The sequence below is a fragment of the Staurois parvus genome, unplaced genomic scaffold (genome assembly GCF_062004578.1).
Source record: "Staurois parvus isolate SC_StPar_1 unplaced genomic scaffold, SC_StPar_1.0 ptg000466l, whole genome shotgun sequence".
Lineage (NCBI taxonomy): Eukaryota > Metazoa > Chordata > Amphibia > Anura > Ranidae > Staurois > Staurois parvus.
Genome location: NW_028318262.1, coordinates 441,122 through 468,561, shown reverse-complemented (window position 1 = coordinate 468,561; position 27,440 = coordinate 441,122). Strand labels below are relative to the sequence as shown.

Here is a 27,440-nt window from a genome sequence, read left to right as displayed (position 1 = left end):
GAGGGCGGAGGCGAGAGAGGGCGGAGGCGAGAGAGGGCGGAGGCGAGAGAGGGCGGAGGCGAGGGAGGGCGGAGGCGAGGGAGGGCGGAGGCGAGGGAGGGCGGAGGCGAGGGAGAGAGCAGAAAGCGGGAGAGCAGAAAGCGGGAGAGCGAAGGGAGAGAGCAGAAAGCGGGAGAGCGAAGGGAGAGAGCAGAAAGCGGGAGAGCGAAGGGAGAGAGCAGAAAGCGGGAGAGCGAAGGGAGAGAGCAGAAAGCGGGAGAGCGAAGGGAGAGGGGGAGAGGGGGGGAGAGGGGGGGAGAGGGGGGAGAGGGGGGGAGAGGGGGAGAGGGGGGAGAGGGGGGAGGGGGAGAGGGGGGAGAGGGGGGAGAGCGAGAGGGGGAGAGGGGGGAGAGCGAGAGGGGGAGAGGGGGGAGGGAGAGCGGGGGAGGGAGAGCGGGGGAGGGAGAGAGGGGGAGGGAGAGAGGGGGAGGGAGAGAGGGGGAGGGAGAGCGGGAGAGGGAGAGAGGGGGAGGGAGAGCGGGAGAGGGAGAGCGGGAGAGGGAGAGCGAGAGAGGGAGAGGGAGAGCGAGAGAGGGAGAGAGGAAGCGGGAGAGGGAGAGAGGAAGCGGGAGAGAGGAAGCGGGAGAGGAAGCGGGAGAGCGGGAGAGGAAGCGGGAGAGCGGGAGAGGAAGCGGGAGAGCGGGAGAGGAAGCGGGAGAGCGAGAGAGGAAGCGGGAGAGCGAGAGAGGAAGCGAGGGAGCGAGAGAGGAAGCGGGAGAGCGAGAGAGGAAGCGAGGGAGCGAGAGAGGAAGCGGGAGAGCGAGAGAGGAAGCGAGGGAGCGAGAGAGGAAGCGAGGGAGCGAGAGAGGAAGCGAGGGAGCGAGAGAGGAAGCGAGGGAGCGAGGGAGCGAGAGAGGAAGCGAGGGAGCGAGAGAGGAAGCGAGGGAGCGAGAGAGGAAGCGAGGGAGCGAGAGAGGAAGCGAGGGAGCGAGAGAGGGAGCGAGAGAGGAAGCGGGAGAGGAAGCGGGAGAGGAAGCGGGAGAGGAAGCGGGAGAGGAAGCGGGAGAGGAAGCGGGAGAGGAAGCGGGAGAGGAAGCGAGAGAGGAAGTGAGAGAGGAAGCGGGAGAGGAAGCGGGAGAGGAAGCGAGAGAGGAAGCGAGAGAGCGAGAGAGGAAGCGAGAGAGGAAGCGAGAGAGCGAGAGAGGAAGCGGGAGAGCGAGAGAGGAAGCGGGAGAGCAAGCGAGGAAGCGGGAGAGCAAGAGAGGAAGCGGGAGAGCAAGAGAGGAAGCGGGAGAGCAAGAGAGGAAGCGGGAGAGCAAGAGAGGAAGCGGGAGAGCAAGCGGGAGAGCGAGAGAGGAAGCGGGAGAGCGAGAGAGGAAGCAAGAGAGGAAGCGGGAGAGCGAGAGAGGAAGCGGGAGAGCGAGAGAGGAAGCGAGAGAGGAAGCGGGAGAGCGAGAGAGGAAGCGAGAGAGGAAGTGGGAGAGCGAGAGAGGAAGCGAGAGAGGAAGCGGGAGAGCGAGAGAGGAAGCGGGAGAGCGAGAGAGGAAGCGAGAGAGGAAGCGGGAGAGCGGGAGAGGAAGCGAGAGAGGAAGCGGGAGAGCAAGAGAGGAAGCGAGAGAGGAAGCGGGAGAGCGAGAGAGGAAGCGGGAGAGCGAGAGAGGAAGCGAGAGAGGAAGCGGGAGAGTGAGAGAGGAAGCGAGAGAGGAAGCGGGAGAGCGAGAGAGGAAGCGGGAGAGCGAGAGAGGAAGCGGGAGAGCGAGAGAGGAAGCGGGAGAGCGAGAGAGGAAGTGAGAGAGCAAGAGAGGAAGCGAGAGAGCGAACAATAGAAAAGCCAGATTAGACTTTGCCAAAAAACATCTAAAAAAGCCAGACCAGTTCTGGAACAGCATTCTTTGGACAGATGGAACTAAGATTAATCTGTACTAGAATGATGGGAAGAAAAAATTGTGGAGAAGGCTTGGAACAGCGCATCCAAAACACAAAACGTCATGTGTAAAGAGAGCGGGAGAGGAAGCGGGAGAGCGAGAGAGGAAGCGGGAGAGCGAGAGAGGAAGCGGGAGAGCGAGAGAGGAAGCGGGAGAGCGAGAGAGGAAGCGGGAGAGCGAGAGAGGAAGTGAGAGAGGAAGCGGGAGAGCGAGAGAGGAAGCGGGAGAGCGAGAGAGGAAGCGAGAGAGAAAGCAAGAGCGAGAGAAGAAGCGAGAGGAAGCGAGAGGGCGAGAGAGGAAGCGAGAGGGCGAGAGAGGAAGCGAGAGGGCGAGAGAGGAAGCGAGAGGGCGAGAGAGGAAGCGAGAGAGCGAGAGAGGAAGCGAGAGAGCGAGAGAGGAAGCGAGAGAGCGAGAGAGGAAGCGAGAGAGCGAGAGAGGAAGCGAGAGAGGAAGCGAGAGAGGAAGCGAGAGAGGAAGCGAGAGAGGAAGCGAGAAAGGAAGCGAGAAAGGAAGCGGGAGAGCGAGAGAGCGAGAGAGGAAGCGGGAGAGCGAGAGAGGAAGCGGGAGAGCGAGAGAGGAAGCGGGAGAGCGAGAGAGGAAGCGGGAGAGCGAGAGAGGAAGCGGGAGAGCGAGAGAGGAAGCGGGATACATATATATCCAATAATGTATAGAATTTATTTGAATAATTTTGTTATACACTTCTCTCAGTTTGCCAACAGACTACAACAGCTCTGTTAAGCTCAGCCAACCAATCTTTGCTAATTTTATAACCTGCCCTGCCATCAATATAAAAGGTCTTTAGGCAGCTCATACCAGATTCTACAATAGACTCAACACAAGCCCATTCACCCACTGTATACATTTCTAACCTCCTCTAACACTAAACACAATACAACAGAGAAAAAAAACAAACTATTTTTTGCCCAGGCAAAAGCTCAGTTGTCAAACATTCAATCAGCATGTACATACCCAATTTAGACTGAAAGACAGAATTTCCCATTGATATCAATGTCATTGCCGCTTCAGTACTCCCATCACAATGACCTATGAACAAGCAAGATGTTATATTCCGTAAATAATCTAAACTTATAGATGACCAATGATTTCACTCAAAAAAAATGGTTATGGGAAGGTACAATATGATGAGGAGAGAAGGAGAAATCTTTCTGCTTACAGTTTTTCCACTAGGTGCAAAGCCTTACTTATGTCACTAACTGGGTATTTTTTTTACCATTCAAATTAAGCCAGGGAAAAGGTAGCGGTGTCCTGGACTGCTTATCCTAATACTAAGCTATGGAATGAGGTAATTTTAATTTAGAGCTTGCTAAGGATTTACATTTTAAAGTGGAACTTTACCCATAACAACTTGAAAGTAAAATAATGTTGTTTAGCAGCAAGGAACATTCATTCCACATTAATATTTATGCTACCAAAATTAGTGTATGCAGTACATTGTCTCCAGCATTGTTCCTGTTTCTTCTTTCTGGAGGCTGACATTTTGCTGAAGCCCAGAGCCCCTGAGCAGTACATCTGTAGGCGGTCAGCAGATCGGCCTCTAGTGGCTCTGATTTGAGTATTACAGGATTTTACCAGTATTTATATAGCTATACCTGTAAAAAGGGGACAGCCCTGTAAAAGGGGCCGTAAAAAGGGCCAGCCTGAAGTGATCTTGCAGGACTTAATATTCTGACTAAAGTTCCAGTTTCATGTTGCCTGGAAAAGGTGGTGTTCCTATTATTTACCGTCTTTTGTGGGCTGTTATTTTTACCGGAGTGTGGGTATATTTTATCGTTGCCCAGCAGAAAATTATTTTATAGTTTGTTGCCAAGGGAGGGAATCTGACTATATTGCAACCCATGGGAAAATCAGTGTAATTTGACTATTAGACTAATTTGTTGAATAGGCATGAAAACATTATAAACATGCTCTGGAAGTTGTATACTGGTGGGTAGGTAATATATAATGGTGATGCCTAGTACTGTATCGCTGTTGGGGGATATAATATAGTGATGGTAAGGTGCCATTTATAGATGCCCTTTAAAACTGAATACACATTTCAAATATATCCATCATTATTCATAGTTGTGCCAGGTCTTTTGGGACCTTAATGCCCCAGGCTGACAGTGCTGTCCAAGGAAAGATTATTTCAGAGTGGTTTGTTTACAGCCCTCTGCAAACTTTTAAATGTCCAAAGGTCTGTATCACACTGGCTTCAGCTTGCATAAGAGCAGTGTGAACAGCAAGCTTTGATAAAGCATTTGCAGAGCTTTCAGTAAGATTTGTTAATGCTTTAAAAATATCATTCTACTCCAGTTTGTAAATGTTGAACACAGATACTAATGGCAATGTTGGTTGCCACTTTAAACAAGCTGCTAGCAGGGTTCAGCACTTCTTGAAGCTTGATGAAAACCTGCTAGAAGATTGTTTAAGTGGTAATCAACATTCCCATTAGGATCTGTGTTCAACATTTACAAACTGGAGTAGAATAGTACTTACAAGCTTCAACAAAGCTTACTGAAAGCTCTGCAAATGCTTTGTCAAAGCTTGCTGTTAACAACGCTCTTAGACAAGCTGAAGCCTGTCTGAAACAGGCTTAAAAGGAAAAAGAAATTTGACTACCTTTAAATTATCTTCAAGTGCAGTACAGGATGTGCTGGATAGTAATACAGAGAAATCTCTGGTGTAGAAAAGCTTGTGTTCACACCAGGCGAAAAAAAAAAAAAAAATTCCAGGTATGCTAATACATTTTTCTCGAAGTGGCTTTTCTGGTTCTGAGTAAGATGGGAATGAAAAACAGAAATTGCGGCAATAGCTAGTTACAGAGCTGGACATGGATGAGTACAGAGGGCCTTTAATGTCTCAAATGTTCTGTCTGCTGAATTCTTAAATGAAAGAACATCTTCTAAAGCAGTGGTTCTCAACCTTTCTAATGCCGCGACCCCTTAATACAGTTCCTCATGTTGTGGTGACCCCCAACCATAAAATTATTTTCGTTGCTACTTCATAACTGTAATTTTGCAGTGGGAGGAGTAGTGCCACGTCACTGGTGTCAGTGGGAGGAATAGTGCCACGTCATTGGTGTCAGTGGGAGGAATAGTGCCACGTCATTGGTGTCAGTGGGAGGAATAGTGCCTCATCATTGGTGTCAGTGGGAGGAATAGTGCCCCATCACTGATGTCAATGGGAGGAATAGTGCCCCATCATTGGTGTCAGTGGTAGGAATAGTGCCCCATCAATGGTGTCAGTGGTAGGAATAGTGCCCCATCATAGGTGTCAGTGGGGGGAATAGTGCCCCATCATTGGTGTCAGTGGGAGGAATAGTGCCCCATCATTGGTGTCAGTGGGAGGAATAGTGCCACGTCATTGGTGTCAGTGGGAGGAATAGTGTCCCATCACTGATGTCAATGGGAGGAATAGTGTCCCATCACTGATGTCAATGGGAGGAATAGTGCCCCATCATTGGTATCAGTGGTAGGAATAGTGCCCCCATCATTGGTGTCAGTGGTAGGAATAGTGCCCCATCATTGGTGCCAGTGGTAGGAATAGTGCCCCATCATAGGTGTCAGTGGGGGGAATAGTGCCCCATCATTGGTGTCAGTGGGAGGAATAGTGCCCCATCATTGGTGTCAGTGGGAGGAATAGTGCCCCATCGTTGGTGTCAGTGGGAGGAATAGTGCCCCATCGTTGGTGTCAGTGGGGGGAGGAATAGTGCCCCATCGTTGGTGTCAGTGGGGGGAGGAATAGTGCCCCATCGTTGGTGTCAATGGGAGGAATAGTGCCCCATCATAGGTGTCAGTGGGGGGAATAGTGCCCCATCATAGGTGTCAGTGGGAGGAATAGTGCCCCATCGTTGGTGTCAGTGGGAGGAATAGTGCCCCATCGTTGGTGTCAGTGGGAGGAATAGTGCCCCATCGTTGGTGTCAGTGGGAGGAATAGTGCCCCATCGTTGGTGTCAGTGGGAGGAATAGTGCCCCATCGTTGGTGTCAGTGGGGGGAGGAATAGTGCCCCATCATTGGTAATAGTGACACCAATGATTGGGCACTATTCCTCCCACTGACACCACTGATACTTACCTTGCTGACCCCTGCTCCAGCCTGGGCTCGCTCGCTCCCTCCCTCTCCCATGGTACAAACACTTACCGGTCAGATGGCTTCCTTCTCCGGCCGCTTTCCTCCTCTTCACTCGCTCGTGCTTCGCGGTGCCGCTCGGCTCCTCCTTTCCAAGCTCCACCTCCTCGCCGGTGATTGGCCGCCTGTGTGCCTCTCTTGAGCTACAGTTCCGGCGGCCAATCACCGACGAGGAAGGATTGATCCCGGGAGTGTGTCCAGATGACAGGGACGGCATGTCATCCCGCCCACACCTGGAGACGGATCAAGGAGCGGTGTCTCGGTTCCTAAGGCCATCGGAAATATGTGTTTTCCGATGGTCTTAGGCGACCCCTGGGAAAGTGACCCCCAGGTTGAGAACCGCTGTTCTAAAGGGATAATAAGATGTAATTTAAGACTTTAGGGGCAGGATCTACTACTGGAACAGTCTAAGTTTTTGAAAGTTCTTTTTCCATGGGATATAATTTAGCAAGGATTCCCAGAGGAGTAAAAACCTTTTCAGGAGTACCCCAATTGTCATAAATTTCCCATTTGCTCATGAATTGGGGAAGGTCTTTTAATACATAGAGGGGTATGGAGAGATGGAGGAGTATCAAGTGCAACTATGCAGAGGCTTTTGCTTACAGCAGAAGAGAGCATGTCTACAATGGCAAGCATATTTCAGAAAACTATAGTGTCAGGTGTATAGGAGCCTGGAGGCAAGAAATCTTCTGCTGCCTCCGCTAGCACTTTCCTGAGTCCTCTTCATTTTCCTCTGTTTCTATACCGCTTTTAGAGCAGGTAGATGTAATTTTGAAAGGTAAAGGTGAGGATGACGAGGCCTGGTGCTTTTGAGCTCGTCAGTGATTGTTGTAACAGCCTGTTAAGGCAGCTAGTTGTTGCCTGAGAAAGACTGACACAGCTGCAGAGAAATTTGCCTTTGTCAGACAGGTTGCTTGTTGCGTGCCTGAGACTGGGCTAGACTCAGGTGTAGAAACTGGTATTAATATATGGTCCGATGCAAGGAAAACATCATTACTCTGAGTGGCTTGAGTGTTTTGCATCCCTTAGGCAGAGTTAGTTTTTGTGATGGTTCCCGCATAAAGTAGAGTGCGGAAATGGGATAAGCCTTCCCATAGAAGGATACACAAACAACCCAAGTGTTGACCACCCTGTGGTGAAGTCCTCATGGCAAAAAGGGAGGGAGGAAGTGTCTGAGTATCTTATAAGGGCTCTAGGTGGGAGTGGTTGTAATAGTTTGACAAATGCTAACACCTAGTTATTCGCCTGAGACCAAGCTCTGGTGGAATCTTTACCACCAAGTTTGAAAGTTTAAACACCTAACTACTTAATAAACTTAAATATGTTCCTGGCTTCCTGAGTTTTACGTAGAATCAGTAACATTCAGGGGCATGTAATTAAGTGTACTGCAAGTAATGGATGTATAGATTCATATTCTCATATGTGCTGTAAAGCTACAGTAGTGTGTTATGGTCTGATAAAAGAACAAACATGTCTGACCTTTCCACATTGCTGGCCCCTATATGGGTCCAAGCTTTGCCTGTCACAGTGGGCATACCCCTGGAGTGGTCTTCACAGTCTGGGAACCATAGGAATGGACCATGACCCTGGGCCTGTATAGCACCCTACAGCAAACTACAATCACACTCAATGCCATAGTAAGCACCAAACCAGGATCCAGTGCCCAAAGTAACATTAAAGCAACATAGAGTGGGGTCCGAGTATGGCTTTACCAAAGTTACACGAATCCAGTGAACAGTAGAGTAAGAAATTCGAAATAAAACAAAGAACACTAGTTAAGCATAGAAAACATCTCCATAAAGAGAGAAGATGTCCATCACCTAAAGACACTAGCAAAAAACTGAGGACTCACATAGTGGGATGGGGTTCTAGGAGTATGCCTAGGGGGTATGCCCAACAATGTCCAATCAGCTGAAAGTAGCAGCCTATAAACAAGGGTCTATAAACCTGTGTCCTGTAATGTACAATTAACACAAGCATTTTTAGTTCACAAAACCAGATGCTGCACTCCAGGTCTCTGCTTTAATTGCAAGTCTGTCATCACCAGCCAGCACATCCCACACAAAAAAAATATTATTCTTATTGCACTTCAAAAGAACTCTCTATACATTTATTGAGGATTAAATTCACATCTAATCCCCTGAGCGCATCTCTTTTATCACATTTAAATAGAGTTGTTGTGCAGTGTGGTAAAAAAGTTTTTTTTAAATTAAATAAAAATGAATTTTAAGCTGTCATTTGATTTTACCTTTATTACCAGGGTCTGCCTGAGATATTGGGACCTATAAAAAAAAAGCACACATAACAAATAAGTAAAATGTATTTTAGGAGGAACTTCATAATTAAGCAAGCAGCATGTAGTTCACTGCAATTCTAATACAATATAAAAACTGTTACTGGATCATGTAATAAAAACAAATAAAGGTGAAGCAGTCATTATAATCAGAAACATTTGAGTGAGAATTGACCTGAATGGTAGTGGTATCTGCAGATTTCAAGATACAAGGATAGAGAAAAAAATAAAACAACAAAACTTACATTTTGGGACACATGCTGAAGTGTTAGACATGGAGATCTCAGGTTTTGAGCAGCACTGATTGGAACACCTAAATCTTCCACTGGTATTTCAAACTGTACAAAATATATAGAAAGAGTTATCATTGAGTTCAGTAAAAATATTGTTAAAAAAAAACTGTCTCTGCCTTTCAGAAAATGTGATGCTGAAGAACAGGTCAGTAATAATGACCAAATCGGACAGCTGAATCTCTGAGCTATAGTGAAGATGAAAAAATAAAAGCGGTAATTACATTTAAAATCCGACACCATAATAAATTAAAAATTAAAAAAACGGCGTGGGGTCTCCCCTCCCATCCATACCAAGCCCTTTGGGTCTGGTATGGATTTTGAGGGGAACTCTCACATCAAAGTTTAAAAAAAAAAAAAAATGGGGTGACCCCCCCCCCAAATCCATATCGAACCTTTATCCCAGCATGCAGCCTGGCAGTTGGGGTGAGGTCACAAGCGTGATGTCCCCGGGTGGCCCCCGCCACTCTGACCGGTTTGAGTGTTTTGCATCCCTTAGGCAGAGTAAGTTTTTGTGATGGTTCCCGCATAAAGTAGGGTGCGGAATTATCTTATAAGGGCTCTAGTTGGGAGTGGTTGTAATAGTTTGATAAATGGTAACATCTAGTCATTTACCTGGGACCAAGCTCTGGTGGAATCTTTACCACCAAGTTTGAAATCATTGACCCTGGGTGGCCCACCCCTTACATATTTAAGAACTGTCAAACCACCAGAGCAGACAGACGGCCAGGGGCCATCGTCGGAAGTGGAGCCTTTTTTTTTTTAATTCTTTTTTCGGGTGGTTGTGGACATCGTGATTGACATTGGATCTACTGCGGGGGACAATTTTTTATTTTAATAAAGGACTTGTCAAAGACCGTGTCCTGTCTTTTTTCACACTACACTTTTTGTTTTTTGTGAATGAGCAGCGGTACCATATACTCATTCACATGGGGGGGGGTGGTATCTGGGGGCCCCCTTGTTAAAGGGAGCTTCCAGATTCCAATAAGCAACCTGCTCGCAGACCCCCACAACCACCAGCCAGGGTTGTGGGGAAGAGGCCCTTGTCCCCATCAACATAGGGACAAGATGCTTTGGGGGGGGAGGGGGAGCCCTCCCTGCCCTAAGCATTCCCCCATGTTGAGGTCTGATATGGTTCAGGAGGGGGAGGGGGTCTCGCTCGTCCCCCCCTTTCCTGACCTGCAGGGCTGCATGCTCGGATAAGGGTCTGGTATGGATTTTGGTGGGGACCCCCACACCAATTTTTTAAAAATGTTGGCGAGTTATTATGGTGCCGGTTTTTAAATGTAATTACTGCTTTTTTTTTTCCTTCACTATAGCTCAGAGATTCAGCTGTCACTTTTCCCCCAGCTAAAAGAGAACGTTTCTTTTTAGTTTATTTCCCCAAGTTAAAAGAAACAATGTTTCCTTTTAGTTTCTTAAAAGAAACAAAGCTTCCTTTAACTCCTGGGAAAGTGACAGCTCTGTGAGCAATAGCGAAGAAAAAAAAGCCAACAATTGCATTTAAAAATCGGCACCCCCCCCCCCCCCCCACTTACACTTTGCTTTGCAAGAGCAACAAAGATTATTGCTCCTAATGCAAAGCTTGCTTTGAACTGTCATGAATGGGGTAAGTTCATGACAGTTCAAAATAACAGTGATCCGTGATTGGCTAAAGCTGGTCACATGGTAAATGGTGCTGTGATTGGCCCCAGGTATCATATGAGAGCTGTAAACAATCACGGTTCACCAGGAAGGGAAATAGAGTTGTTATGAATCAGATTGATTCATAACAGGTTTGCTAACATTGTGATCACACAGCGATCACATGATCACCAGGTCATGTTCACCGGGATCTTCATTCCGGTGGACACGGCAGTCGCTCAGGCGCGAAGCAGTGCCCCCCTGTGTTAGTACATCCAGAGCGAAGTCCCATCTGTTGCTTTACCTGTAGCTGCCAACCATCCGCAGAACATTGCAGTCGGGCGGTCGGTAAGCAGTTAACACCAAAATCAGAAGCTTATGGTTTACTGATTTCAGCAAATTCCTCAGAACTCCTCTCACTATGTCAAACGAAACACAAATATAAGCAGTAAAGGCCCTTGCCTAAGATGAAAAAAAGAATAAAGGCTATACCTCTTCCACAGTCTCTTCAATCTCAGCAGGAATAGGTTTTGGTGATCTCAGGCTGAAGGGGACAAAGACTGGGGCCTGATTCAGCTTATCAGGAGCTACATCATAATCCTCGTCTTCAAATTCTAATTCAGCATCATCATCATCTTCATCTTGGGTCATGGCCCTGATTTTCACTAGAGTAGTTTTCCCTTTACCCTTACTGGACGTTGGCTTGGCCACTGTACTTTTAACAGATTTAACATTTCTAGATGTCTTCTTCTCTGAGCGTTCAGTTACATTTTCAGATGGTTTGGTCAGCACAGGAGGTGCTGTGGAAACTGGCCTTTTCAGCAGTCGGCCAAATCTCATTAGAAAAAAAAAAATACACAGTTATTTGTACATACAAAGTTGTAACAAAGTTTGAAAATATTAAAAAGGAATTCTAATAGTTTTGGACCAAATTGATTTTAGTTTATACGTTTTTGAAACGTTTGTAGCATTTTATACATATAAATGTAAAAATAAATATTTTAAGTGGAACTATAGGCAAAATTTTTTTTTCATTTATATATAGAGTAAACGAGGGTTACAATCCCTGTTAAGGTTTATTTTTGCCAGTTTTGCCCCATTGGGGAGATTTATCTTCACTTCCTGTGCCATAGCCAAACAGGAAGTGAGGAAATCCTTGTAAATTAAGGGAATCTCTTGGGGACCACCAGGTCACCAGGACCAGTGTCCCCATTGGAAGATTCCGCCGCTATTAGTTTTCTGATGACAACCCAAAATTTGGGATTTTCTTTTACTTTCACTTTCAGTGAAAATGGTAAACAGGGAAAATAAAGAGGGTGACTCTCCCGAACAGGGACACAGACAGCAATAAAACCTGACAAGTATCCTAATACATCTCCAAACTATCCATAACAAAAAAAAAGGGTTTTCCTTTAGTTATACTCTAATACATGATGAAAGAAACCCCAAAGAACAACACATTACCAAAAGACAACCCAGCAACTATCCGACTTGAAGCTCCCTTTGAATGAAATTTTGTATTGCTGCACCTCTGATCAGGCATGAGTTCCTAGAATGACTTACTGAACTTCTGTATGTGAATTTCAAGCTTGAGCTATTGGGGTTTGTAAATTGTAATCTCATTTTAAGTGACTGTAAATATGTAAAATAAGCCTAAAGCCTCCGCAGGCTCAACAGAAAAATGAATTTGAACAATATTCAACAGTTTACATTTACCTGGCTACAAATGTGTTTTATTTTTATATTTTGCTCCACGTTTATAAGCAGCTGCGGGGCGGGGAATGATTGGCTGTTCGCTGTAACAGCTTCCTGGTGGGATAACTCAGGCAGGTTCAGACTCCTGTTCAAACACACCTGAGCTCATCCCTAATTAGGACATCCCAAATGTCAACTTTATATGGTGTAACCACTTGCCTACAAAGCACTTTTACCCCCTTCCTGCCCAGGTCAATTTTCAGCGCTACTGCATTTTGAATGACAATTGCGCGATCATGCAACACTGTACCCATATGACATTTTTGACATTTGTTTTCATACAAATAGAGCTTTCTTTTGGTGGTATTTAATCGCCACTGGGTTTTTTATTTTTTGCACTATAAATGAAAAAAGAGCAAAAAAAATTGAAAAAAAGTTTCTCTTTGTTTCTATTATAAAATGTTGTAAACAGGTAAAATTTTCTCCACTGATGTGCATTGATGAGGCTGCACTGGTGATGCTGCACTGATGGGCAGTTTTGGGGCTGCACTGATAGTCAGTGCCCTGATTATCAGTGCAGATGTCCTCTGTGACACTTACCAGTCAGCGGCAGGACTTTCCTCACGCTGTGACAGCGTGAGGAAAATGCTGCCGATGACCAACAACTGTATTTACTTTGTGATCAGTTGCGTCATTGGACACAGCCGATCATGTGGTAAAAGGCCGCTGTGATTGGCCTTTTACCTTGTCATGTTATCAGCTGTGTCCATAGGACGTGGCGATCACAGACAGCTCTGGGTGCGCGTTCTGGGAGGATGTCATATAACTCCCTCCCAGAACTGGACAACCACGCTGTAGTTGTCATTCGGTTATAGCGCGGTTGTAAAGTGGTTAAAGGAATGGGACAAAAACGCCTCCTAACTTTTGTGTTGGTATAAAAAGCAAATAAATTCTACGCTCTTTGCTAAAATTATTTTTTTTGAGCCAATTGAGGAACACAGGAATTTTTTACACTACCACCTACAAAAGGACTGGACATTAGCAAACAGAAAAACTGTAGGCCAGCCCAAAATAACCTCCTCTGACTGCCAGAATCTCTGTTTTACAGTAAAGCTGTACTGAGATTATGACCATAAACACTATATCCTACAGTTTTTGCCACATTTAGAACACAATTAAATGTTGCCAAAATTACTGACTAGATTAGGGCTTGTTTATAGTGAATAGATACAAGCAGCAAGCTTTCTGGTTTATTAAGTGTATGTTTGAGTCTAAATCTAGGTCTTGTCAGGAAACAAAAGACTAGTAGTGTATTGTATTTACCTTGAATGTTGTTGCCTAATGTCTTCTAGCATATCACTGGATTGCCTGCTACCTGGAAGGGCACTGGTTGACGGGACTGGATCCAATGCAGAATCTGATGAATTTTGGGACATGTCAGGAACACAGCTTCTCTTGGGGAATACATCAGGAAAACACTCAGAGGCTTTTCTCTTGCTGGACGACACTTCCAAATCTTTATCCTTACACAATAAAAAAGTAAAAACAAAAGTTAAATGCCAGTGTCTTAGGTAGAATTGGATAGGATTCTATTTCCACTTCATCTTTATTTTCATTCCATCTCATGCCAGAACAAAACTAATATAAAACTGCAAGCAGGCAGGCTCTTTATTGCTGAACAAACATGCTATGTCTCTCGTGCAATAAAACAAACAAACCTGCATATTCGCAATTGCCTTTAGAATATACACTGAGCTGTGCATGTGCAGCTCAGTGTACATTCACAGCACACCTCAGTGACAGAATGGATGAGCTACAATGCACTTATGCAGGAGTTATGTTACTTTGGCCTGTCCAGTGAAGATGGCCAAGGAACCTACACCAGGAAAAACACTGGGTAAAGATGCCAGCGCCGCACAGGGGGTTTATTCCTCTTTAACTGCATCCAGGACCACTGGCCCAGATGTGAAATATTAAGCTCTCTGATTTAAATAAAACTACGGCTGTCACTAGACAGCGTTAGCAAGGACACACATTCAACATCATAAACCTTCTATTGGATTCTCCATAAAGTGCACCAAAACATGCCATCACTACACTAAAAATTTGCTTTACTTTTTAGTTATAGAAGTTTCAAGCCACTTACATTCACCAAGGAAAAGCATTTTCATATTTATGTGACAGTAACAAATTACTATTACTAAAATATAGTGTGTTTATTGTTGCTGAAAAGCACAGAGTCATGGGTAATAAGTTAACCATGCCAAAAGAAACAAGTAGTAAAATAGCGCAGGAGCAGCTTTGTGTACATACTGTAGGAGCAGTCTCCTCTTCATCGACTGTCTTGCTTTGCAGTGCACTCGGAGTCTTGTTAGATGGCCTTCCATGGCTTGGCACTGGTCTTACAAGCCTGCTACGTTTCAGCTGTGCTGGTTTTATAGTTGTATGCTGTGTGCATTCCGCTCTATTACCACTATATTTAATAGTCACAAGGCAATCATTACATACTTGTAAAGCAGAGGTTAAAGGAGAAAGAACACAGGAGTTTGTACATTGGCTCTAATAATAATTACATTCTACACTTGTTTCTGTCATTCAAAGGACACCTATTTTTTCCACCAAGGTATATCTTTTTTAAAAACGTTCCAGAATTTTCTAGAATTGGGGGAGGTAAACATAGTGCTCACATTTACCTCCTTGACGCCATCCAATGGCTGTTTTCTATGAAATCTGGCTTTTACCACTTGTTCATGGTCCAAGTCTGCTTCTACTCACAGAGTTGCTCTCTGCAGCAAGTAACTAATCAATCCCATAGATGTCTGTGCAAACAGACACTCAGGGAGCAAAAATGTAATAACATGAAGCAAGCTGTGTGGAGAATAATCTTATAGGACACAGGCTCTGGCCATGGTATAAGAATAAATCTTAAATTTAGAACATCTCATGGTTCAGTAAGGAATGTCTCCAAAGACAGGTTGGGAACCTTAGCTCGGTCCTACTTATCCACATTGTGGAAAACTACATGGTTCAAAAACTGCTGAATATTCAGAGGGAAGGATGTGGTACAGAATAATGACATCTAGCTGAGGCTCCGTTTCATATCCAAATCAGGGCATTTGCATCACATAGATTTGAATTTATTCCGTGGCTAAATGGCAGAAGTGGCAATGGAAATCATCCAAAGGCTCTAGACAAGAGGTGATTATCTCTGAAAGGAGAATTTGAGTCCATTTTTAATGGCAGTTGCAAGGGGAACCAACAGATCTAAAATTCAATATTTTACATGCACTTCAACATTGTATTTCCCAGATGAGTATGTGCCAGTGATACAGTATTTTTGATATTCAGCATCTAATTGAAACTGAATATGTATAGACAAGAGTTACTTCATATTGGCACTTCAGCCAAATAGCTAAATAAATAGATGTGAACTGTTTTATCTATGAAATCATTTATTTCTATGTAACCTGCCTGCTCAATAGACAATCAATCAGCAATGGGATGCAAATGATTAATTATTAAGTGAAAGGCGACAAAATCTATATCTGGATATACTTTGCACTACATGAGATCTGCAGCACGTTTTACTGTTTACATCCTGTTCTGCAAGTCCTCTCTGCCCTATATGTGCAGTAGAGTGACATCTATGGGACCTGCCTATCTAACAGATCCATTTATAGAGATTTGGAATTCAGATTTGATCTTGTCAGATCAGTAAGATTAACCACACAGTGTGAGAACCTACATAAATAACCAAATAAAATTAGACCTAGCTAAGCAGAACTTCACACTCTAGGAGCAGTTGATTCATTTTGATAAACGATTGGAGAAAAAAAACCTGAAAAATGTAAAACAAACATTATCAGATTTTTCTTTTGTAAACAAATAATCTCATCATCAGTCCAATATATAAATAGAAAGGAACAAACATGGACATGTTTGAAGTGCAGCCTGTGTGAAAACCATGCCTACTACCATAAAATACAGTGACAAAATGAGTGTAACCATCCAAGGACAGAAGAGGATCTGTGTTATTTGCAGGATTACCAAGTAAAAATAAACAGAGAAAAAGCTGAAAAAATAAATCATGAAACTACATCAAAGACGGATAAGCTGCAATATATTACATTTTGCTTTTAGTTTTAAAGAGGATTCACCATACATACAGATATGGGAAATCAGAACTATGTGAGTTGTACAGGGACTTAATGATTAGCAAATCTGCCTTGCAGCGCTGTGGTCCCTGGTTCTAATTCCAGTAAGGATGCTAGCTGCATTGCGTTTGCATGTTCTCCCTGTGCTTGGCTCTTATATGTTTGAGAGCATGTAAGATGTAGATTGTAAGCTCTTTGAGAGGGACTGATGGGAGGTCTGTGCTGCATAAAATGTCAGCACCTGTAGCAAGTACATATTAATAAAATAAGTTATTATATGTTAATAATTATAAAGTGGACATCATTTGAGCAAGCTCTCTTAAAATGCTGGTAATGTCAGTACATTATTTCACTTCACTTGTGGCCTCCAAAAAAGGTATAAAAAAGTGTAACTCTACTTACGCGGGAATAAAAAGACAAAAAATAATAATATAGCATATAAAATTGCAACACAAATCATATTGCAACAGAATGTTTTTGAAAAATTACCTTTTTTCATTCTGCAGTGCTGTAATTTTCTGAAAAATGCAATATAACAGCCTGGAGGCGTTCTGTACACAGATGGTGTACAGAACGCAACCCAGAAAAGTAATTTCCTACTACTGTGATTGGCTTACTGATTTTCCCAGAAATCTGCACTAAGATGCAGGTCAGATTTTTGGGCATGCCCTGCAACAAAAATTTAATTTTTGGCAAGAAACACCCAAAAGGGAAATCACGTCTAAAGGGAAGCAGACCCTGTTAGTTTCTTCATTAGAACCCAGCAAGTGCAGCAGCGAATTGATAATTATAAAATCACTCAAATACACATTCATTTTGCACATGGACATAAACAAACAGCTATTGCTTCAGAATAATTAAAAGGTGGGAATCTCCACAAACGTTTGTTAAAATTCTTGCAATGTACATACATTCACTGGCCACTTTATTAGGTACACCTTGCTAGTAGTGGGTTGGACCCCCTTTTATCATCAGAACTCCTTTAATTCTTTGTGGCATAGATTCAGCAAGGTGTTGGAAACATTCCTCAGAGATTTTGGTCCATATTGACAAGAGTTACTGCTGCCTTTCTATCATCTCGAACCAGTCTGGCCATTCTCCTCTGACCTTTGACATCAACAAGGCATTTTCGTCCACACAACTGCCGTTCACTGGATATTTTCTCTTTTTTGGACCATTCTCTAAACCCTAGAGATGGCTGTGTGTGAAAATCCCAGGAGATCAGCAGTTTTTGAAATACTCAGACCAGCCCAACTGGCACCAACCATGCCACGCTCAAAAGCACTTAAATCCCCTTTCTTCCCCATTCTCATGCTCGGTTTGAACTTCAGCAAGTCGTCTTCACCACATCTAGATGCCTAAATGCAATGAGCTGCTGCCATGTGATTGACGGATTAGCAATCTGTGTTACCAAGCAATTGAACAGGAGTATCTAATAATAAAGTGACCGGTGAGCGTAGATCATCCAAAGGAGAATGTTTTTTCCTCAACAAAAGTGGAGTTACTTTTTCAAGGCAAAATTCCATACACTATTTTTTTTTTTTTTTTTTTTTTTTTAAACTGCAACATAAATAGTTTTAAAAAGAAAAAAACACTTTTTAACAATCAAAAGAACGATCAACTAAATCCAGTATTTTAAGTATTATCAACTTACCTTGCAGCATCATTAGTGAAGCCCAAACCTCCTAATCCCTCTTTATTTTCAACATTTTCTTGTTTTTTGCTGGTAGAATCAATGACTTCTTTCTACAAAATGAATAAAACAAGCAATATGCAAAATGAGCCAGAGGTCAGAATGAAACTTTGACTGTTCGCCCTTCAGTACAGTGAATTACATTTGGTTTTCACAGGGAAATAAATGCAATTGAAATGTACCTATACCTTGCACATTTAACACAACATATATACTGTACAGCAGAGGCTATCCATAAAGCAGGCTCTACTTAGTTTTCCCACCCTACTCCACCGCCAAAAAGTCTGGAGTTGCACATGGCTATACATATTTGGAAGGGAAAATTACAGGATCAATGTAAGAATTAGCATTTGAGGGAAAAAAAACTCCTTATTGAATAAGGCCATGGGTAAAATATTCAAGAAACATATCAACACTTGTCATCTACCTTTTCTGAAGCGAAAGCTCTGGACTCTTTTCTCACAGAAGCTCGTCCCAGGTTGGGCTTTGGTTTCTGAAGTCTGTTTCGAAGAGGTTTTACAGAAGGCTCTTTCACTTGCTCTACAGTACATGAAGGTTGCTCCAGCCTAAACAAGAATATTTAAAAAAATGAGATGGAATACTAGTAGACCAATTTGAGAGATTATATTTTAGTTAATGCAGCCTAGTTAGAGGAATAACAAAATGTTTGAATGAAAATAAAGATAGCCAAAAATGTGGGGCCTATTTATAATGTGCTCCATTTATAATGTGCTCCATTTCTGCTCATTTTTTACATTTTTTTTTCAATAAAGTCTTAACCCATATCATAATGAAAGAAACAGTTCCCACTTTTATTTTGCATGAGCTTGCAAAATGACAATTTTGGATTATTCAAAGTAGGCCATCTCTGGAATGGTTTCTCTGCACTCTTCTGCATTTTTGGTGTACTTTGTGCAAGTATGACCCAAGTATAAAATGGTGAACTCACTGCGGTTTAAAAAGGTGAACAAAAATTGTATTTTCAGGCAACATAACAGTGTATTTGGTGACTTAGCATGACACCAAGAGCAGAAGGGGCTTGCAGAAAGTATTTTTTTTTTTACAGTAAAACTCCAAGATTGGGAGTTCAGTATGATGCTGTAGGGAGCCAATCAAAAACCTCCAGGGCAAGACCAGTAACACTGAGCAGTGTAAAATACAGTAATCTGTCTTTAACCTCCTTGACAGTATGATCCTTTCCGATTTTTTGTGCTGAAAGCGGTACCATTTTTTTGCATGGAAATATGTAGTTTTTTATTGTAGGCTGTAATTTTTAGGAATAACTCACTGAAATCTGTACGAACAAGAGTCTAGTAAACATTCCGGATATGATAAAACTTGAAACACGAAATCATAAATTATAATTTAATAAATAATCATAAAAAATAATAATATAATAATGATAAATTTAATTCAATAATATAATCAAACCAAAAACACTGAAATTTTAAATACAGAGGCAAATTCGCACATCGCTATGCAAAGTCGCAAAATCGTTTTCAGTGTCTGATGACGAATTTCCCCACGAATCATTATCACTCAATTCTGCAAGTGGTTCTGATTTACTATCGCTGTTCTAAAACCGCTTTTGACGTAAAGGGACGCTTTTTGGACGCCATGGACTTTTCTAAGTTTCCAGGCAGAAAGAACAGTCAAAATGCAGGCAGGGCCCAGGACAAAGCAGTAGGGACAAAATATATGTGAAATGCATTGAAACAGCAATGACAGCAAAAATGACATTTTGTAAAAATTTAAAATTTCCCGCCGGGGCCCGTACGTCCCGACGTCACAGGGACCGGAACACAGAAGCCGGATGCCAGCATCAGCCGGAGGAGATGGCCAGGGACGCCGCAGGGGACACATCGCGGGAGCGAAGGACAAGGTAAGTGCTGCAGGGACCCCCTAAGCAACGCCGCATGGTAAGCCCGAGTGTAGCTCGGGGTTACCGCTCTTGGTACTCAAATTTTACCCCGAGCTACACTCGGGATAACCGCTGAGGTTAAGGTAACACTAAAAATTAGAAGATTGTCCAACATCCTAGGAAACCCCTCACAGGTCTGATTTGTAGGTAAGTGTCCATCCCCCTAGACATAATACTTATAACGCTGAAGTGTTCCTTACTAAGGGTTTGAAGCAAACATGAAACTTTTTTGTACCTTACATGTTAAGTGGCATGCTGAGGTTCTGTTCTGTGCAGAAAACAGCAAACATGCCTCAGCATTATTTTGACAGCACACCATAGCACAGGGCTGAATCCAGAGAATTCTTGATGTGTCATTTTGCTGTCTGCCACGTTTCCAAAGTTGTCTACTCTCTGGTCACAAGTTCAGGCTTTTCTGAGGCTCCAAAGATGTTCCATTCTGTCATCACTTCTGTGCATGTTTGCCAGTTTGGTGTATGCACTTTTTAAGCACTAAGCCGCTTTTGAGTATTAACTATAGGAATCGCTACAGTTCAGCATTTTTAAAGTACATATATACAAAATATAAAAACCAAGATATTGTTAAGTTGGACCTTCTTAACCACTTGCCTACCGGACACTTATACCCCCTTCGTGCCCAGGCCAATTTTCAGCTTTCAGTACTGTCGCACTTTGAATGACAATTGCGCAGTCATGCAACACTGTACCCACATTAAATTTTTATATTTTTTTTCACACAAATAGAGATTTCTTTTGGTAGTTTTTAATCGCCACTGGCAGTTTTATTTTTTCAACTATAAACAAAAAGAAAAAATAGCAAAAAATTTGAAAAAAAAAATTTTTTTTTCTTTATTTCTGTTATAAACTTTTCCCCTTTACTGATGTGTCTTGATGAGGCTGCACTGATAGGCAGCACTGATGGGCACTGATTATGTGGCACAGATATCCAGTACTGATGGGCACCAATAGGCTGCACTGATGAGGCGGCACTGGTAGGCATCGATAAGGAGGCACCGATATGCAGCAATGATGGTCACTGATAGATGGCACTGCAGAGCACTGATCATCAGTGCCAATCGGTTATGTGACAACTGCCAGTTATCAGCAGTACTTTTCTCACGCTACGACAGCGTGAAGAGAGTGCTGCCGATAATCGGCAACTACCGTATTTTTCGCTCCATAAGACGCACCTGACCATAAGACGCACCTAGGTTTTAGAGGCAGAAAACAGGAAAAAAAAATTCTGAACTAATGGACTGCAGACATAGTACAGGAGATGACCAGAGACTGCGGACAGTACAGGAGATGACCCGAGACTGCGGACATAGTACAGGAGATGACCAGAGACTGCGGACACAGCACAGGAGATGACCAGAGACTGCGGACACAGCACAGGAGATTACCAGAGACTGCGGACACAGCACAGGAGATGACCAGAGACTGCGGACACAGTACAGGAGATGACCAGAGACTGCGGACACAGTACAGGAGATGACCAGAGACTGCGGACACAGTACAGGAGATGACCAGAGACTGCGGACACAGTACAGGAGATGACCAGAGACTGCGGACACAGTACAGGAGATGACCAGAGACTGCGGACACAGTACAGGAGATGACCAGAGACTGCGGACACAGTACAGGAGATGACCAGAGACTGCGGACACAGCACAGGAGATGACCAGAGACTGCGGACACAGCACAGGAGATGACCAGAGACTGCGGACACAGCACAGGAGATGACCAGAGACTGCGGACACAGCACAGGAGATGACCAGAGACTGCGGACAGCACAGGGATGACCAGAGACTGTGGACAGTACAGGAGATGACTGCTGACCTTTGGGGAGGGGGGGGAGCGGGTACCTGAATTTGACAGGTACCCGCTCTTACTTCCGCGGAGCTGTTCTTTGATCTTACCTGTTCCTCTATCCAGTGCGCATGCGCGAGAAGCGGTGCGCTTTGCGATTGGTCCGGCGGCTTCTGGATTCTGTCATGTGTCCCAGGTACCGCCTTACCATTCACAAAGAGCACCACTTCTTGCGCATGCGCACTTGGGACCCGGCTGTCACGCACACTACAGAAGCCGGGAAGATAGCGCGCCGCTGGATAGAGGAACAGGTAAGGTGCCACTGCAGAGCTGAGCGGCCGGCCTGGTATTCTAACACGGCGGCGGTGGAAATACCGGACCGGCCACTCCATATTCGCTCCATAAGACGCACTGTCATTTTCCCCCCTTTTTTTGGGGGGGAAAAAAGTGCGTCTTATGGAGCGAAAAATACGGTATATTTACTCCGTGATCTGCTGTGTCATTGGACACAGCTGATCACGTGGTAAAAGGCCGCTGTGATTGGTCTTTTACCTCATCACGTAATCAGCGTATTAAATCTTGTTCTGGAAAGAAGACTCCAGGTAGATAATGCTCGCTGGGGTTCTTCCAGCATATTTCCAGATCTCAGGGTTTGGTGTAATGTTGGCAGGGAATGTTGTAGGGAAGACTAGCCCAGAAGGGTCAATTAGAAAACCGCTAAAGAAGTCTTCATCCAAAGCTACAGAAGACAATTAAAGGGAAACAAAACTAAATAAAGGAAATTGTACAACAGAGGGTCTACATGCTTGGCCTCCTAGGATTCTACACTAAAACTATGGCTTAGTTCTGTCCAGTGCATACGTTTTCCCTAGTGCATATCAAGCTGAAGGCAGGGGCCCAAAAATCTGTGTGTATTACAATTTGGAATTATAGAAATGTAAATAATGAGGTATGTAAGCCAAGGGCTACAGTTTAACAAGCTGTTGATTGAATTGGTATTTCTACTTTTTACTAGAAACAATTCCTAAGAGTGTATCTTCCTGCACCACAGTAAATTGGAAAAGAGTGGAGTTCTAACCATCTCGCTGCCATAAGCAGTTTTTGTGGGGTTTTTTCTGCACGCATTTAAAAAATTATTTTAGGCCTGAAGATTAGTTAAAACCCCACACATTATATATTTTTTAAAACCAGACAATCTGGAGAATGAAATAGTGATAGTTCCAATTTTTTATATCACACAATATAAATAAATACAATAAAGATCATTTTAGGGCACACAAATGCACAATATGATCCTATTTTTTGTTAAAATATAAAAGATGAAGTTACGCTGAGTACATAGATACGCACATGTCAAGCTTTAAAATTGTGTGCACCTGAAAAAGCATGACGAACTTCGGTACCCTATATTTTCCTTAGGCGATGCTTTAAAGTCCCTACAGGTTACCATTTATGAATTAACTGTGAATATTTGTCCTGGTTTTATTGCTCTCAGTCCAGAGTGCACAACAATATACAACATGGGTACTGCAAGCGATGTTTCTTAGTTTTCAACATTTTTTTCACGAATACTTTATTTATATCACAAAAGGGACAAAAAGTCCACTATGTGACAAACTCTTTGTGACAGGTCTAATTTAATGAGACATCAGGGGTCTTTTAGACCCCTGCTATCCCACCTGCTTTTTACTGAAGCTAATCTACTGCGTTCTATTAGCGAACAGAAACTGGAAGTGATGTCATACATGCGGCTTCTAGGTTCTTTGAATCTATGGGAGATCAGCAATGGATGTTCGCTGGTCTCCCTCCGTTCCACCCAGCAACAAATGTCATGCTTGGCAGCTCAGTGCACACTGTAAAGATAACTGCAAACAGACAGGCACATTTGTTTTAACACACAGTATGTCTCTTCTACAATAGCCTGCCTGCTTACAGTTTTTGTACCTTTAATTTAATCCACTTTAGGATTCCACAAAAATGCCAAAAGCATGCAAAATCCTGTGACTTGCAAAACTTGAAAACAATTTAGATTTGTTGTTAGGTAGGTGCTGTCAAGAAAGCCAGCCAGCAATACTGGATACTTTTGCACAGAATTCCCATAGAGAGCGTTTATAGTCCACAAGTCATTTGCAAAGTAAAATAAGCAACACAGGTATGAACATACGTGACATGAGAGGAATTATCCATAGACACAGCAGACTCCTGACTGTCCATCTGATCCACAGCAGGTAGAACAATGGTCTCCAGTGGAAGGATAAATGACTGAGTGATCTCTTCTGGGGAGGCAGTGTCTTCTGTATCAGTATTTGCAAGTACAGGGTTTTCTCCTGCATTGTATTGTGACAACTGTAACACAAAATAAAACAGAGAAACATTTAACTTGGGTTGAAATTTTCCCACATATACTTTTCGAAAAAAGGAACATTCATGCTGTTTCTTGTATTTTAGATGTCTGCGTAACCAAAGTTATCTTTTTTTTTTGGATAGCATAAGGAAGGGTTAACGGTATTAAAACCAAAAGAAAACATTATGTTACAGCCTACCAAGTGTTAGATGCAAGCACTGCATTTGCTTTCTTTTTTAGCCTCTTTTCCCTTATTTCCACCTGGTGATATGGCCAGTAAGTCCATTTTTCAATAGACTAAGCTGCCCTGCAGCTGTAATAGAGGGATGAGACAAACTATTTACTACTGAGAGGGGTGCTTACAATGATCAGCTTTTATATATTTATATGAAAGCTTTGTCCAAAAAGGAAAACTTTTTTGCTGTAACCGATTTAGAAATGTTAGCTGGAGTTTTGCTTACTTTTGTTAGTGTATTTAAATCTGCTAGTACACCTAGCATTCCCCTCCTACTAATTTAATCAATGCTGCTGTCCAAAGGTGCCACTGTGCTCCTTCATTGAGAATGGGGGCACTCTGATATGGGTGTGTTACTGGCCAGATCACCAGGAAACAAATGCCTAAAAAAGGATAAGTAATTCATCCACCACATGTAATGATTGGTAAGCTGAAATAGATGACATTTTAGGTAATGGGCTTAATACGGCTTTAAAGTCGCACTTTGTTTTGCTGTCAGTGTGCGGTTTGATATATCTCCCTTTACTTTCTGAAAACAGGGAATGAAAATAAGCCTTTCCAAAGGGAGTGGACTTTCCAGTCTTATGCAGTTGCCATTTGAACAGGTGTTCCCACTAGAGGATTTCACCCTCCTGCTGTGTAAAGTTGTAAAACTGTAAATTTTGAACTTCCCATTACTTTTAGTCTAGCTGACAATGGTCACCAGGACAAATTAACAGGGTGAATGTATCCATCAGTGACACAGACAGCAATCATCTCTTTTTAGGCAGACTGACTCTCGCCTAGGACTAACCTTCCTCATTTTAAAAGCCATGTAAAGCTAGACTCAAGCAAAGAATAAAAAAGTTACAGTAAATCAAAAAACAGATGTAGAGGCACATTAAGCATTTGCTCTCTTACATTTTCCATACGTGAAGTATTGATATCACCTTTTCTTCTTTTCCCTTCTTCATTACCATCACACTTCTGAGAAGCAGATACTGTGGTACGCGTAACTGAACTGCCCAAATTTGGCTTTGGTCTCACCAATCTACTCCGTGTCAAAGTTGATTTGCTTTGCGCTGCACTTTTCTCATCTTCAGAGCCACTTAATTCCTTTTTCATTCTAAAAAAAAAAAAAAAAAAAAAACAAAATTACAAATTTCCATATAGAATTCTGAGGTGTTCAAAATTCAAATGAATGGCACAAAAGCCACCAGCTACAGATCAAAAGGCAATATAGCATATGTTTTTTTTCCCATTCAACCCAGTGGGCTGAACAAAAAATGGCATTGCCATACTAACACAAGCAATGTTAATGTGGCGATCTCTTCCACTGTACCTTTGAGTTCTGCCGGGGGAACTGCCTCCCTGCCCCAAGCCCCCCCGCCCTCCCCACCAGGGTTGCCAACCATCAGTAAATTCATGGGCAATTTGAAAAAATCTGTGATTTTTACATCTGTCCATGAATGTCCGTTACGGACATGAAGTCTGCAAATCACAGATTTTAGTACTGTACCTGTAGGTGGTACTACCTTCTCAGTATGAACATGTTACTACTGTCTACCTACAAGTTTTCTGCCACAAAACAGTGTCGTTTTTCAAAGGGTATTTTGGCCCTTAGACTTTAGTTCTATCATGTCAATGTAGTGTTTAATGGTGCATTTTATTGCTAGTTAACTTTGCACTCCTGTCTGTATGCATTTTGTTGCTAGCGCACTTTGCAGTCTAGTCTGTATGCATTGTGCATGTCTCTGCCACTGTTTTTACATTGTGATGACATGTCATACTACCGTATATTGTGTACTTCTAAAAAAAAAAAAAAAAAAAAAATCATGCATTTTACAAACTGTAAAACTGTTTTAAAGTCTGTGCCACCACCAATCAAAATCTGGTTGGATGCTGGTTTTACAGCATGCCCATTCAACAGAAGCTGTTTTTGGATGATTTTCAGCCTGCGTGTACCCAGCTTTAACCACTTGCCTACCAGGCACTTATACCCCCTTATTTACCAGGCCAATTTTCAGCTTTCAGCGCTGCCGCACTTTGATTGACAATTGCACGGTCATGCAACATTGTACCCATATGAAATTTTGATCATTTTTTTCTCACAAATAGAGCTTTCTTTTGGTGGTATTTAATCGCCACTGGGCGCTTTATTTTTTGCGCTATAAATAAAAAAAGTGCAAAAAATTTGAAAAAAAAAAAAAAGTTTCTTTGTTTCTATTATAAAATTTTTCAAACAGGTATTTTTTCTCCTTCACTGATGTGCGTTGATGAGGCAGCACTGATGGGCACTGATAGGCAGCACTGATGGGCACTGATAGGCAGCACTAAAGGGCACTGATAGGCAGTACTAATGAGGTGGCACGGATAGGCGGCACTAATATGCAGCACTGATAGGCGGCACTGATAGGTGACACTGATGATGGGTACTGATAGACGGCACTGAGTGGCATCACTGCTGGGCACTGACTGGTGGCACTGACTGGCACAACCCCTGGGCACTGACTGGTGGCACTGACTGGCAGCACTGCTGGGCTGCACTGGTGGGTGGCACTGGTGGGCAGCACTGGTGGGCACAGGTGGGTGGGCACAGGTGGGTGGCACTGCTGGGCACAGGTAGGTGGCACTTCTGGGCACAGGTGTGTGACACTGCAGAGTGGCACAGGTGGGTGCACTGCTGGGCACAGGTGGGTGATCTGCTGGGCACAGGTGGGCGGAGCTAGTGGGCGCACTGCTGGGCACAGGTGGGCGGAACTTGCGGGTGGCACTGCTGGGCACCGATCATCAGGGCACTGATCATCAGTGCCGATCCCCGCTCTGACAACTGCCGGTTCTCGGCAGTACTTTCCTCACGATCTGACAGCGTGAGGAAAGTGCAGCCGAGAACCGGCACTTGCATTTCCCTCAGATCAGCGTGTCATTGGACACCGCTGATCACGTGGTAAAAGGCCGCTGTGATTGGCCTTTTACCACATCACGTGATCAGCTGTGTCCGTAGGACACAGCGATCACGGAGATCGCCGGGTGCACGCCCTTAGAGCGTGTTCTGGGAGGACGTCATATGACGTCCACTCAGAACTGGCTGGCCGCAGTTTAGCCGTCATTCGGCTATCTGCGGTCGGCAACTAGTTAATTAACAGAATGTAACAAAACAACAGTTCATTCACTTGCCACACTTGTACAGCACATATAGGTTTCTGTGATGTACAAAAATGAGGCAAAAATAAATCATTTCAGAACTTTTTCCACCTTATTGGGGGGGATAAACATAAAAAAACTAAAATAATGTGGTTGCATAAGTGTGCGCACCCTCTTACAACTGGGGATGTAGCGGTGTTCAGAATTAAGCAATCACATTCAAAATCT

General features: G+C 43.5%; 1 protein-coding gene across 2 annotated transcripts in view; it reads right to left on the bottom strand.

Annotated features, from left to right (window-relative positions):
• BDP1 (BDP1 general transcription factor IIIB subunit) overlaps positions 1-27,440 on the bottom strand; it is a 107,944-nt gene that overhangs the window by 19,374 nt on the left and 61,130 nt on the right. For both annotated transcript variants that reach the window (XM_089689013.1, XM_089689014.1), the window contains exons 24-33: positions 24,990-25,194; positions 23,675-23,856; positions 18,208-18,346; positions 17,742-17,833; positions 14,247-14,406; positions 13,257-13,456; positions 10,731-11,073; positions 8,571-8,663; positions 8,281-8,314; positions 2,874-2,948 (exon numbers count right to left, since the gene is read on the bottom strand). In XM_089689013.1, the coding sequence (XP_089545139.1) occupies positions 2,874-2,948; positions 8,281-8,314; positions 8,571-8,663; positions 10,731-11,073; positions 13,257-13,456; positions 14,247-14,406; positions 17,742-17,833; positions 18,208-18,346; positions 23,675-23,856; positions 24,990-25,194 (1,523 nt within the window). The remainder of the gene's footprint in view (positions 1-2,873; positions 2,949-8,280; positions 8,315-8,570; positions 8,664-10,730; positions 11,074-13,256; positions 13,457-14,246; positions 14,407-17,741; positions 17,834-18,207; positions 18,347-23,674; positions 23,857-24,989; positions 25,195-27,440) is intronic.